At 45.8% G+C, this 13263-nt stretch overlaps 2 protein-coding genes across 16 annotated transcripts in view; one reads left to right on the forward strand and one right to left on the reverse strand.

Annotated features, from left to right (window-relative positions):
• Positions 1-335: 335 nt before the first annotated feature.
• On the forward strand, positions 336-1262 carry LOC4803054 (uncharacterized). The gene is made up of 2 exons (XM_001359818.4): positions 336-557; positions 622-1262. The coding sequence occupies exons 1-2, from the start codon at positions 384-386 to the stop codon at positions 1135-1137; spliced, it is 690 nt and encodes a 229-aa protein (XP_001359855.3). The 5' UTR covers positions 336-383; the 3' UTR covers positions 1138-1262.
• Positions 1263-2576: 1314 nt separating this feature from the next.
• cic (Putative transcription factor capicua) overlaps positions 2577-13263 on the reverse strand; it is a 54826-nt gene continuing 44139 nt past the window's right edge. For 3 of the 15 annotated variants that reach the window (XM_033377081.1, XM_033377082.1, XM_033377080.1), the window contains exons 8-19: positions 11745-12572; positions 10306-11681; positions 10022-10241; positions 9630-9950; positions 7256-7410; positions 6821-7193; positions 6409-6748; positions 6180-6346; positions 6003-6095; positions 5753-5952; positions 5480-5675; positions 2577-5291 (exon numbers count right to left, since the gene is read on the reverse strand). In XM_033377081.1, the coding sequence (XP_033232972.1) occupies positions 5227-5291; positions 5480-5675; positions 5753-5952; positions 6003-6095; positions 6180-6346; positions 6409-6748; positions 6821-7193; positions 7256-7410; positions 9630-9950; positions 10022-10241; positions 10306-11681; positions 11745-12572 (4334 nt within the window). In that variant the 3' untranslated portion in view covers positions 2577-5226. Of the gene's footprint in view, positions 5349-5431; positions 5676-5752; positions 5953-6002; positions 6096-6179; positions 6347-6408; positions 6749-6820; positions 7194-7255; positions 7411-9629; positions 9951-10021; positions 10242-10305; positions 11682-11744; positions 12573-12664; positions 13070-13263 lie in introns of those variants that run through there. The other 12 variants (XM_001359819.5, XM_015182779.2, XM_003736849.3 and 9 more) reach the window with 12 other exon arrangements.

Consider the following 13263-nt stretch of genomic DNA (forward strand, 5'->3'; position numbering starts at 1 on the left):
CAAATTGGCATTGGGGTTTTCTGTCGAAGCAGACCTACTTTGTGTTAAAAAACAATGTTATGCTATAAACAAACCATTAGCATTAGAATGATTCAATTGCCAATAACTGGAGTCTTGTTTATATGTGTCATAGCTTTTTGGACGATTTCCGAGGTCAGATACTACGATTCGCCCAAATTTTGAGTAATAACCATAAAAATGCATATACAAGCATTCCTATATGGGGGAGATTATAGTGTGATAAGAATTCTTAGCGGCTTTTGGACAAAAATCAAAAACAAGCACAAACCGCCCGGCAACTGATAAGATTTTAGGAATATGGACCTATATAAGCCTTCCACCAGGACAGATCGGAATCACACTTTAGTGAAAGTGAAAGAAAAATGAAATACTTCAAAGTAATCCTGACCATAAGTCTGAGTGCTTTCTGCCTGGTGGGAGAGCTTGAGGGCCATGGTATGATGTTGGATCCCGTGGGAAGATCTTCGCGATGGCGCTACGACTCTTCTGCTCCCAAAAACTACGAAGATAACGGATTGTATTGCGGTGGCTTTTGGGTAGGCTTCCCATACCAAATAGTTTGTTAATATCCTCGATACTATTCTTCGATTTCCACTGCAGAAACAAACCGAAAATGGAGGACGCTGTGGACTCTGCGGCGATGATTGGAGTCTGGAACAGCCGCGACCCAACGAACTGGGTGGCAAATACGGCAGTGGCATCATTGTGAGGACCTTTGCGGGCCTAACCGAGGCTGAAATTAACGTAAAGATCACGGCCAATCACTTGGGCTACTTTAGCTTCAACATCTGTAACCTGGATGAAAATGGCAGCGAATCGGAGGAGTGCTTCAACAAGATTCCCCTGAAGTTTTCCGATGGAAATCTCAAGTACAACATCAACACCCGGACGGGGGATATTCCGGTGACTCTTCAGCTTCCCAGTGATCTGAACTGCGGCCACTGTGTCCTCCGCTGGACCTACACGGCGGGCAACAACTGGGGCGTGTGTGAGGATGGCACGGGAGCCATGGGCTGTGGCGCTCAGGAGAACTTTGTGAATTGCGCTGACATTAGTGTCCTGTCTTCGGCCAGAAATCTGATCCATGAGGTTCCAGTGGAAGTGGTTGAGGTTTAAGACTCCTAACCCTCAGTATTCATCGTGTGCCAAGGCGAACAAGACTTAGTTAATCTCATTATAAATTGTTCCTATTAAATTATTATACCCTTAAGAATGGTGCTAATAAATGATTGAAACATCGACATTTTATGAATGCATATTTTTCTTTTTATTCAATAAATTTATCATCGTATATATATATATATGTATTTATATATATATGTATGTATAAATATATGTATGTTCGTGTGTGTTGAGTGTGTTTGTGAGTGGGTTCTTGGTGTTGGACCGTAAAGCTCTTGAGAGTCCAAGGGCTACCCTGTGCTACGATGCAAAGATCGCTCTCTCTCTGAGGACAGATTAACAAATTAAAGATTTACCTTCGAAGCCCCCTGTCTCGTTTCTCAGAGCTTCACTCCGAGTTAATTAAATATTCCGTATTTGTATTTATTCTATCCTGTATATGCACTTGTATATGGTATTGTAATATTTGTTGTATTTCGCGTCTCGTGTGTGGTTTGTGGGCTGTGGGGGTGTGTGGTTTTCCCGCTTACAAAATACGTTTCGTTTCACAATAACTGGCTTAAGAGTTAACTTCACAAATAAGTTGCATATATATCTGTATATATAGTAATTTGTTGTTAATACATATTTTACAAAGCGTTCAGGTCAATTGCAAATGAAAGGCTTGAAATTCCACTACAAACTCAATGGGTTTTTTCTGCATTGTAACTTTATAATTGTGCAATCAAACAATCATTTGCTTTCCTTCCTTTTTTCGCGTTTATCTTTTAACAATTAACTAAACAAACCGCAAACAACATGGTGTAACCTTCGATTGCCCCTAGAAATGTCTTCATCAATCCTGATCATCATCAATCAGTTATATGCCTGTATATGGTATATGGTAGATGTATATTTTAGGTCTAGGTTTTTATGGGGAGCGAGTGGGGGGAGTTTAGCTACGATTAAAAAACGCCCACCTCGATTAAAAACTATAAAAAACCCCACCACGATCCATCGTCAAACTGTGCGAATTTCTCACAACTGAATTACAAGAGTACTGTAGCCCCCACCCCCCCACTCTCTGGGGGAGATCTCCTTTCGTTCTTAAAGTCATTCCACTTTTAAAAGCATTTTTAAAATACAGTTGATGCCTTTTTCTGACAAAAATATATATGTATGTATACTATAATATATTATATAGAGATTTGTTCTGGGGGGAGTGGGGGGAGGAATCGGCCGACCTTCGCTTCACTACCAAATATTTTGTTGTTTGTAAAAGCACCTTATAAATTGTACACATACACCACATCGTCGCCACCTCTTTGTTTTGTATAAATAGCTAAATAGTTTTTCTTTGAATTTATTCTTACTATTTTTACTTATACTTTGTTCCAAAAATTGTCTTTAAACATTATACAACACTATCTGTATTTGTTTTTTGTTTTTGTTTCTTTTTTGTTTATACCTGAATTTTAGAATTTTGTATCCGAAACGCCATTTATTTTGTCATGTTTTTTTTTTTTGTTCTGTACTGAGTTTGTTTCCGCAAAAAGTTCTCGTTTTTGTAATTGCCAAAAGTTGTCTCTTTGTTTTTCCCTTTGTTGCTTGTTTGTTTCATTTTTCATAGTCCGAAATGTTTGTTGCCAAAAATGTATTTTGTGGTTGTTCCTTTAGAGGTTTCTTTGTATAAGTTTTTTCTTCAATGCTTGGTAAGGGTCAAAACAATTCTCTCGTTTTTTTCTGTGCTGCATTTGACTTAATTGACAAACATGTTTTTGGTTTTTCTACTGGGGATCGTATGATATTCTACTTGAATATTATCTGTTTTATTTGCTTAGCTTTGTCATTGGCACAAGGTTTTTATTTTTTTGCTGGGGGGATAGACAGGATAGACGGGGTTGGTTGCTTCTACTAAATATAATTAAGTTCACACCTCCGGTTTTTTGGAATTTGCTTATAAACTTTGTTTTATTCTTGTTTTGTATTCTTCTTTTTTTATTTGTATTTTTAAACATTAACACACTACAATTTACGCTCTCGTTTTTTGTGGTTTTTATCATATAAAATTTCGTTTGTTTGTTCTCTAATTAATACAAGTAACTAATGGATAATTAAGAACTAAACATAATGAAAAAACTATAATTAAATTATGAATATAAAAATAATTTGAAAAGCCTACGTGAGTTGGTGTTTAAAATTGGTTAATTTCTAGAATTGCAGTATCCAGCAATGAATAAAACTAAATGGAAGCGGCATACGCTTTCATTCACATTCTATTCACTTATTGCAAGTGTTTTCAAATGATTGCAATCAGGGAACGTAATGATAATAGTAAGACAGTTGTACAGGAATTAAAACAGAAAGCTATCGTAAAGAGATGATCTTTGAGCAAAGGGTTTGGAAAGCAGTTTAGATCTAAGCTGGCATAAGAAAAGAGGATAGTTAACACCAACTTAAAGACAGATATAACATTGAAGACACATTGAATAAATTGAATAAAAAACCCCATTATTACGATCCCTGATTGCACTAACTATTATATGAATATTGTATGTGTTTTAACTATAATTTCTTGCATTACTAATTTACTTTGCTGGCATATCAAGCGTGTCTCTCTGTCTGTCTGTTTGTGGGGCTGCAACTGTTGCTTCTTGGGATAGTAGAACACAAAAACTATACAATACATAGAAAGTGTGACTGAAACGGATTAAAATTAAAGAACTTAAGTTATAGAGACACACACACACGTTTGTATACGACATTTAATAAATCAATCAACAAGCCACAGAGTACAAGGTAAATTTTACCAAACGAGTGGATTTTTATGAAGGTGGTGCAGTCACACGCATCGCATTTAAAATTAACTTTAATTTACAACTAAATTTAATTTAATTTAATTTAATTCAACTGAATATTAACACAATATTAAATAGTATATTGCAGCAACAGTGGAAGACAGTTAGTTCTCGCTCTCTCATTCATTTCTTCATTTCTATGATCTATTCCTTCATATTTCTTGTGTAATAAATTGTATTGTATGTATAATTATTTTATTTTTCGGTGTGTGTACAATTTAAAAAAAAACAGTGTTCTACGCTAAAATAATATTAAAAATAGTAAAAATATATGCAATTATGTATATATATAAATTATACTTCAATAAGACAACAAGTGTAAAAAGCCAATTTAAAAAGAAAAATGTACATACAATTTAAAAAAGTTAAAAGCTTTAAGAACAAAAATCAAACATTTTAAAAGCATTTTGATGTGTGTGTGTGTGTGTGTGTGTTTGGAAGTGTGTTTGTGTTTTGTTTTTTTGCATAGATTTGTTCTCTCTTCATCTTGTGTTTTTGTTATAAATTTTACGTCTAAATATACAATACAACTATGTGTTCTTTTCAAGTTTTTGTTTTATACAATTCTTTGCCTTTTCTTCTTTTTACTTGTGCTAAATACACTTCAAAAATTAATGTGCAATTTAAGGTTAAAGCTACTTCAATCTCCGTCTCCTTGTTGCAGTTCTTTCTGTAAATTATCAACCTAATCGTTTAAGCGGGGGATTATACAATCGTTCCATTATGTATTTATGCTCTCTACTACACGATTTTTGTTTTTTTTTTGTTTTTGTTTTAGTTTTGTTTTTTTCTTCTTCTTGTATGTGGTATGCATGTACTTCATATGTGCTTCAAAAGTTCCAATTATTCAAAAATTTCCGTCTACTATCCGTCTATGATCTTGTGATTTATTAAGCTGCTTAATAAATTCATTCGTAATCGGTTCTCCTATCGATATCTTTGTTGCTTGGTGTACATATATTGTATATTGTATTGTATTGTTTTACTCGTATTGTATGCCTATTGTAATTAAAAATTTGTAATTTTTTTCCCTCTATTTTTGTTTTCCATTGAATAAAAACTAGTTAAACATCCATCTGCATCTCATGCATGAGCTGTATCTGTATCCGTTGATCTTCTTTCCTTTTTCGTGAGTGTGTGCTGACGTTGCTGCTGCTTTCATTGAGTTTACTCTATCGTTAAGTAATTTTGTCACTTTTGGCAGCAAACAATCCGTTCGGTTGGCGTGTCCTGTGCTTCCACTCTCCTACGTTTCATTTGCTTTGCCCTGAGAATGCTGCTCCAAGTCCTGCTGCTGCTGCTCCTTTACACCTGCCGTTTAGTAATATTGAAAAACATCTTAACAATGTTTTCATTGAGAAATGGAAACTAAATTAACAAACAAATCGAATTGAAGGGGTAGCGCACGAACAGAAAGTCAAAGAAAGATATTCATTGAAAGGGGAAATTACAGATTTAGTTCTTGGGTAGAAGATATTTGCAGAGCGCCCTCCAATTACCTGCCGCATTCGGTGTCGCGTTTGTGGTGTGTGCACTGTTGGCGCTCAGCGTGGTCGACGACGAATTCGAGTCGGACGGCGTATTGGGGCCGGCCGAGTGCGGTGTGCAGGATGCCTGTCCCAGCAACTTTTGTCGCACTTCGCGTATCTTCAGCTGCAGATCCTGTTTGCGCGGAAACACATCGATGTGCTTGGTCTAAGGAATGCGAAATAAATAACCAAAATTAGAGTCTCTTTCGAGGAGACAAGGAGTCTATGCCACGATCGACTCACCTGAAAGGCAATTGTGGCCTGTGCTGTTGGGAAGTTGCCGTGAACGGCAAACAGCTGCATAACCAAATTGCGCCGCGTTTCCAGCACCTTACGATGCCCCTTCTCGCTGGCATCCGATCTGGCACTCTGCAGCGGCGTCTTGGGCGTACGGGGCGACCGTCCCGTCTGATCCGAGCTCTCCAGTTCTGTAAAACATTGATCTACATTATACATAGAGGATATGCACAGGAAAACGTTATCATTATGTTACCCTTCAGCTCGTTGTTAAAGTCGGGCCCAAAGAAGCGCTGCGTTGTGGTTGGCGGTGCCGAGGCGGGCTCATCAATGGAATCATCTTCGCAAACTAAACACAAAGTATCCGAAAGAGAAACGAGTAAATAAAAGGTTCGCTGGTTTGCAGGGAGATCCTGCCCCCTCCGCCACTCACTTAGCTTCTGCACTGGCACTGGCGCTGTGTTCTTCTTGCGATAATTGGTTCCGTACACTCGCGGGGAGGAGGGCACAGCTATGGCACTGGGCGACTGGCAATCCTCTGGCTGGAACTGCGGCAGTGCCTTGTATTTCTTCTCAAAGTCCACTTGCTTGAGTACACTGCTGTGAAGGGCATAAAAACTGGTTAATAAAGCCCTTGGCAGGTGATTCTGTGTCCCACGCACTTGTTCAATTCATCGTTCTTCTTTTTGTGGGCCACTGCTGCCGCTGCTGCTGCTGCCCCCGCCCCTGCCGACACCCCCTTCAACGGAGACTTGGGCTGACTGTTGCTGTTGCTCGTCGTGGGCGTCAGAGGCAGTTGCTCATCGCTATTGGGCGTCGTTGTCGAGGAGGTGGGCGTGGGCAGTGCCGAACTGAGGCTGGAACTATTCACATGACCAATGATGGGCGACGAGGCATCCATCATTGTGGGGGAGTGCAGCTTCCGACTGATGTGCTGACCACCCCCATTGCTGGCCCCCAGATTCGCTCCGAACGAAACATTGCTCTCCGACTTGCTTTGAGCTGCAAAAAAAAAGCCGAAAATGCTATTAGTTCCGATGGATTCCCAGGGAATCGCTCTGGGGATCTACTCACATAAATTCTTGCGCCGCTGCAGCGGTGCTCGTCCCAATTGTGCCGGCGTTGGGGCCAATATGAACTGCTGCCCATCGGCATCCATGTCGCTCTCCTCGCCTCCTTCCTGGCTGCCACGCTCTGGCGGAGGTGCACTCATGTGATATGTCGCCGACTTCGGGGTGGAGGGCATCGACTTGTACGAGGGCGAACTCGCCGGCGGCTCTGCGCTGTGACTCGGCGTATAGCCATGGAGCAGCATTGTCGGCTGGGCACTGACTGGTGGCGGCAGTCCGTTGTGATTCTTGAATATATAGCCGCCCGCAAAGGCCTCCATCTGCAGATGCTCCAGCGAGGGTGTCCCCGGCTGATGGGACCGCGGCAGCAGGGAGTACTACGAATCGAAACGTTATTCTCACTCTCTAGAAGGCTTGCTTTCTTCTTCCCATCACTCACCTGACTTGTCATGGCAAAGAACATCTTTGGGCCTGGGGCTGGACCTGCACCCATGATCTGTGCTGGTGCGGAGGCCGGTGGTGTGGCCATATTGGCAGCATGTCCCAGACTCATGGCCGCCGGCGATGAGGGCACACAGGCCTGATGGGCGGCTGCTGCAGTAGACAGAGAGACAGAGGTGGAGGAGGAGCAAGAGGAGGAGGAGGAGGAAGGAGTTGTAGATGAGTTTTTGTTGTTCATGACACTGCCACTGCTGCTGCCGGCCACTGGTTTGGTGGCAGTGGCTGGAGCAGCCGCTGTTATGGTTATTTCTGTATTGGCATTATTAGTACTATGATTTGCTGTTGCTGTTCCCGGCGTTCCCGGTGCTCCCGCTTTCCCCGACGTCGACATCGTTGTCGCTTTGGTCAGTACCGTCAGTGTGGCGGCGCCTCCGCCCGCCTGGCTGGTGGCCGTGGCTGCCACACCCGCTGTCGTGGTGGCCGTGGCCGCTGTCAGTATACGGGCATTCGCCGGCAACGCAATCTTGTTGCACGCATTGATGCTGATAAACGAGACGGGCCGCAGGGTGGCCGCCGATCCCGATACCGGTGTTCCCTGCTGCTGGCTGTACGCATTGCAGTCGGTGATCAGCAGCATTGTGGCTCCCGTTTTGGTTGGGTCCTTTTTGCTCATTCGTTGCTTATCCCTGCCTTCGGCTTTTTCCTGCCCATCTTCGAGGTCTTCGTGGTCGTCTTCGTCCTGGCCATGGAGTGTGTCCAGCACGAGGGCATCGTACAGTATGGCCGCACGGCCTGTTCCCTTGTTGTTGTTGCTGCTGCTGCTGCTGTTGTTGTTGTTGTTGTTGTTGTGATGACCATCTTGTTGTTGTAGAGTCAACAATTTTCGTATAATGGGCGTGGAATTATTGGAAAACTTAGTTAGGGCTTCGTTATTGTGTGTTGTAGATGTGGATGCAATTGTGGATGATGTGGATGCTGTTGGAATGCTTGTTGTTATGATTGGTGAAGATTGGTGAACTTTCTGCTTGAAAAACAAAGGCGGCGGTGTATTGTGCTGATGTTGATGCTGATTCGACGATGGTTGTGCTCTTATGATCGTGAAATGATTTATGGTGGGTGTCGGCACACGTGTTATGACTGTTGGTGGCGTCTCCACGCGGCGCTGATGCAAATGCTTGAGCTGTTGGTGTGGCGAATGCGATGGCTGCAACGGCGTCAGGGATCGCACAATCGTAAACTGTTTCCGCTTGATGGGTGCCACAATTGTTGTTGTTTTCGTTGCTGTGCCAGCTGTGGCTGTTGTTGTTGTCGCTGCTGGTGGCGGTGTGGGCGTTGGTGTCGGTGTAGCCCTCACTTTTGGTATGGTATAGTGGATGATATCATCGAAATCGGCACCAGCATTAACACTGGCCAATTCCTGCATAAACTGCTCATCATCCTCATCATCATCGTCATCATCTTCATCCTCATCGTCGTCGTCCACATCCTCCTCGTCGAGCAGGAGATCCTCCACATCCTCATGCTCCTCGTCATCGTTTTCATGGACTGCTGCTGCTGTTGCAGCTGGTTCTCCCTTCGTATTCTTTGCATTCTCCTCTGGTTCTATGTTCGATTTATGGTGGATTTTTCAAATGGTATGTGTGGGTGTGTGTGTGGAGGCATGTGTAATTATATGGATGACATCGACAGAAAGGAAGAGCATTATTGTGTTCGTGGGAGGAAGAGTTTCAGTGTGTGTGTGTGTGAGAGAAAGTGAAAGAAACAGAGAGAAAGATGTTATGCCCGTAAAAAAAAAACCAAAAAAGCTTTCGGCGGCGACAGGTGGGTGAGGGGGCGAGGCGATGCGATCGATGCAGGTGATTGGAATGTTTTTCCCACAAATTTTGTTGTTCCAAAACTCAAAAACAACGAACAAAATCATACAAAATCTACAATCTATGCAGAACACACAACAAATCATAGTAGAAATAATGCCAATAGTTTTTCCAAGTCTTAAAATCAACTTAAAATTAAGAAAAAATAAATTATTGAAAATTATACATAAATAAAAGAGTACAAAATATTCTACATTTTGAAGGGCAGTGCGCAGACGGCCTTCAATTACAATAAAAAAGATACGAAACTCAATGAATTGCCAATCAAATACAGTGCGTTTCGTGACAGTAAGACAGCTGAGAGGTTAGAGCAGAGTTCCAAATGGAATATGCACTTTTTTTGATTGAATATCTAGGAATATCTGTGGCAGTAATACAGATATAGCTCATCTCCCCTTCAACTGCCTTAAAGTCTGACAGAACCCACTGTTTAAAATTCGTTTCACTCCTTGCCTTCATCTTCTATCGCTATTCTTCTTGCCATTCCACACTACTCACCTCTCAGGTCCGTGGGACTGCGATGCGCGTGATGCATGGGATACTGGAACTGCTTCTGGCTGAGGGCCGTCGCTGTTGGCACATTGAAATTGAAGATGGCTCCCACACCGGAGCTCCCACCACTGTTCTGCGGCGGTGCACTGCTGACCACACCGGCGGCGGATACCGAGCCGCCGTTCAGTTTATATGGCGATGGTGGCTCCTGTTTAATGTCCTCCTGCTTGATATGTGGCTGCAGTGCGGCAGCCGCCTCGTCGGATTTGCCGCTGCCACTGCCGCTGCAGCCCTTGGGGCTGATGGGCATCGACTTGAAGGCGCCGCCTAAGTGAAAAAAGAGAGACTGCAATGAGCATGGCTGAGTGGGGGGTCGGAGTAGCGGGTGGTTTGCTCGCCTGTGGGTTGGAATGGTGTTACACCGATTGGATTCTTGGGACTAGTGTACTGTGTATAGATCGACATCTGGGCATATGGCAGCATGGTGCTCTCCAGCACCGGATGCGCCTTGATTGCCTTCGGCTTGAGCGTAATCTCGCGATCGCCGCCGCTGCCACCAGTCGGCGGTGCAGTTATGGCCTGGCCATTGGCACCGACCGCATGATCCTCCTGCGGGCGCTGCAAAGGACGATGAAATATAATCAAAATGTGCTTCCCTCTCGACAGGCCACCGATTCCGTACCTGATCTTTTTCCTGCTGTTGCTGTTGCTGCTTGCGGTAATCGTAGGGGGCATCATCCATGTCCGAATCGTTTACACGTTCGCGACACTGCAGGTCGAGCTTCTTGCAGGGCGGCTGATCCTCCACCACCAGCATCTGCTCGTCCTCATCCGAGTGCAGTTCGTTCTTCAGGAGCTTGCCCCCCTTGCCGCCAGAGATCGTGGTGGGCGCTTCATCACAGGCGCTGTTGTAGTTGTCGATCGTCAGTGGGATGATGTCGCCCTGGTGATCGCCCTGCCCGCCCGGCGTGTTGGGGCACATGTCATGCTCCAGCGAATCGGAGCCATCCACCGAGGCCAGACGCGACTTGGCATCGCCTGCGGCAGCAGCAGCTCCAGCTGCTCCTGCCTTGCCGGCAGCCGTCGACGTGGAGGACTTGCGGCGGTCCTTGGAGCACCATTTCCACTCGGGATGCTGCTTGAAATGCTCATCCTTCACGACGCTCGCCAGCTCATGGTACTGGGCCTTCTGCTCCGGCTTCAGGGCATACCACCATTCGCCGAGGATCTTGCTGACCGTTCGATTGTCCTGATTCGGATGCTTCTTGTGGACCATCTTGCGGTGCTTCTTCGAGAAGATCATGAATGCATTCATCGGCCTGCGTATCTTCTTGTTCGCTGCCGCTGGCTGTCCACCAGCCGCTCCTCCTGCCGCCGATGCTGCTGCCGCCTGTTGCTGCTGTTGTGCTGCCTGTTGCTGCTGCTGCTGCTGCAGGGCGCTCAAGGATTGACTCCTCCGCTTGGCAGCCGAAGTGATGGGTGCTCCTCCATTGGCGCCGTCGTCATGGCACTCCTCCAGCTTCCGGATATTGCTGTTGCTCGTGTACGTTTGCTGCCGCTGCATGGCCGCCGTCTGTTTCTTTCCGTTGGTTATGGCCGCCGCCGGAGCGGGAGTGGATTCGAACACATCGTCGTCCAGCTGGTCATCCTGCTCCTCTGCAGCCACCGCCACCGGCGCCGCCTGCTGATGGGTCACCGCTGCGGCGGCTGCTGCAGCAGCAGCTGCTGCCACCTTGGCATCGTTCATGGAACAGTTGAGCGGCTTGCCGGGCGACGACATCGGATTCGGCACAATCATATGGTTGTTGTTGTGATTCAGAGACGTCTGCTGCTGTTGGACAGCACCTCCTACTCCTCCTCCTCCCAAGGGGCTCTGCTGGGGCGATGGCTGCTGCTGCTGCTGCTGTTGCTGCTGCTGTTGCTGTTGGTGCATCATGACCACGCTGTAGTTGCTGGCGGTCGTTGTCGTTGTCGGTGTGGCCGGACCTTGTGGCGCCTTGGTCATGGGCGGCATTTGTGGCAGAATCTTGTACCATGGATGGCTAGGCGCATTGTAGCCTGCGGGATAAGAGAGATTATGGTAATCTTCACTGCTGATCCTACTTCTATATAGAATCCTACCGTTTTTTGGCAACACTTTCTCCTGGCCCTGGCCCTGGCCCTGGCCGTGGCCGTGGCCATGCACTATCGACGTGACTGCCACAGAGGTGGTGTTGGTGGGCGTGTTGGGATGATGAAATGAAACCGAAGTGTGCGGCACCTGCTGCTGCATCATGGACTGAACCGGCATGGACGTCACCGTCAGCTGTGTGGCATCCACGATCACGGGATGAAACGTTTGGTTCTGAGACGCAACCACGTGAGGATGGGGATGCTGCGACTGCTGCGGCAGCTGCTGCTGCTGAGTTGTCGCATGCTGCTGGCTGCTGGAGATGCGTATCACGCTGGTGGCATGCCCCACACTGCTGGGCGGCGCTCCAGGTCCTGGCAGTGCATTGAGGTGTGCGGCAGGTGGTTGTTGATGTTGATGCTGCTGGTGTTGCGGCGGTGGGGCATGCATGACCAGCGATACGGCCGTTGTTTGTGGCGGCATTGGCAGTGGTTGTGCTCCACCTCCTCCCCCTCCTGTTCCATTTCCTGATGCTCCACTGTTGCTGTTGTTCCCCTCCCATCCATTGTTGTTGTTGTTGTTGGCATTGTAAAGGACCGGACTGGGCGTAGTCTTCCATTTTCCCGTATCCAAAGGACCAATCGATGCCACAGATGTCACGGCGGTAGGTTGCTGGGATTGATTGGTGGCAGCAATGGGCGTGAAAAAGTTCTGCCTGTGGTGATGGTTCGAGGACACATTGACCGGCGAGTGGGCGATGGCATTTAGCGGCGAGGCGCCGGCATGATTCACGGGTGATGTATACGATGGCGTGGCCGAGCGTGAACTGCTCAGGGATACTGTAAACAGAGAGAGGGATAGATCGCAATTAGTGCTATAATTACTCCCTGTAATTATGTATATGGATTCCATTTAGTAAACATTTTATTACATAAGCACTGTAAATATAATTTCGCTCCCAGCTCGAAATCCTGGAACGCATTCATGACGTTCGTCGGGTCTCCTCGCCTCAAATGGAAACTTTCATCACACTCTCTCACTTGCACATATCATTGGAACTATATATTGTACATATGTATGTATATGCAGATATTTAGTACATACATACATATGTATGTAGATATATGTACTACTGATATTTCTTATTTTTTTATTGTATTTAATACACTTTTCTGTCGTCGTCGTCAGATTCGTTTTGTGCTGCATTCGCATCGGTTTGCTTTTTCGTTCTGTGTTCGGTTCTGTTCTGCTCTGGCCGCTGCCTCTGTGTGTGCTCTTGACAGTTTCCAACATAAAATGCGGTGCGGTGCGGTGTGGTAGAGGCGGAGGCGGAGGGCAGTGGCAGAGGCAGAGCAGCAGCGAAGACGTCAAAAGAACGGCAGCAACAGCTCAACCAAGGGCAGCGACAGCGACGTCAGCAGCATAAATTGAGCGAGCGCCGCTCTTGCTTACGCTCTTTATCGGACTCTTTCTCTCGCTCGCACTCTCCCGCATTGATTCTCCTGGCTTGAGCTGTTTACCTGCTCCGGG

Source organism: Drosophila pseudoobscura, chromosome 2, assembly GCF_009870125.1.
Source record: "Drosophila pseudoobscura strain MV-25-SWS-2005 chromosome 2, UCI_Dpse_MV25, whole genome shotgun sequence".
NCBI lineage: Eukaryota > Metazoa > Arthropoda > Insecta > Diptera > Drosophilidae > Drosophila > Drosophila pseudoobscura.

Coding starts and splice junctions, on each gene's coding strand:
- LOC4803054 (XM_001359818.4), top strand. CDS start 384: ATGAAATACTTCAAAGTAATCCTGACCATAAGTCTGAGTGCTTTCTGC. Junction 558..621: donor TGTATTGCGGTGGCTTTTGG/GTAGGCTTCCCA, acceptor TTTCCACTGCAG/AAACAAACCGAAAATGGAGG.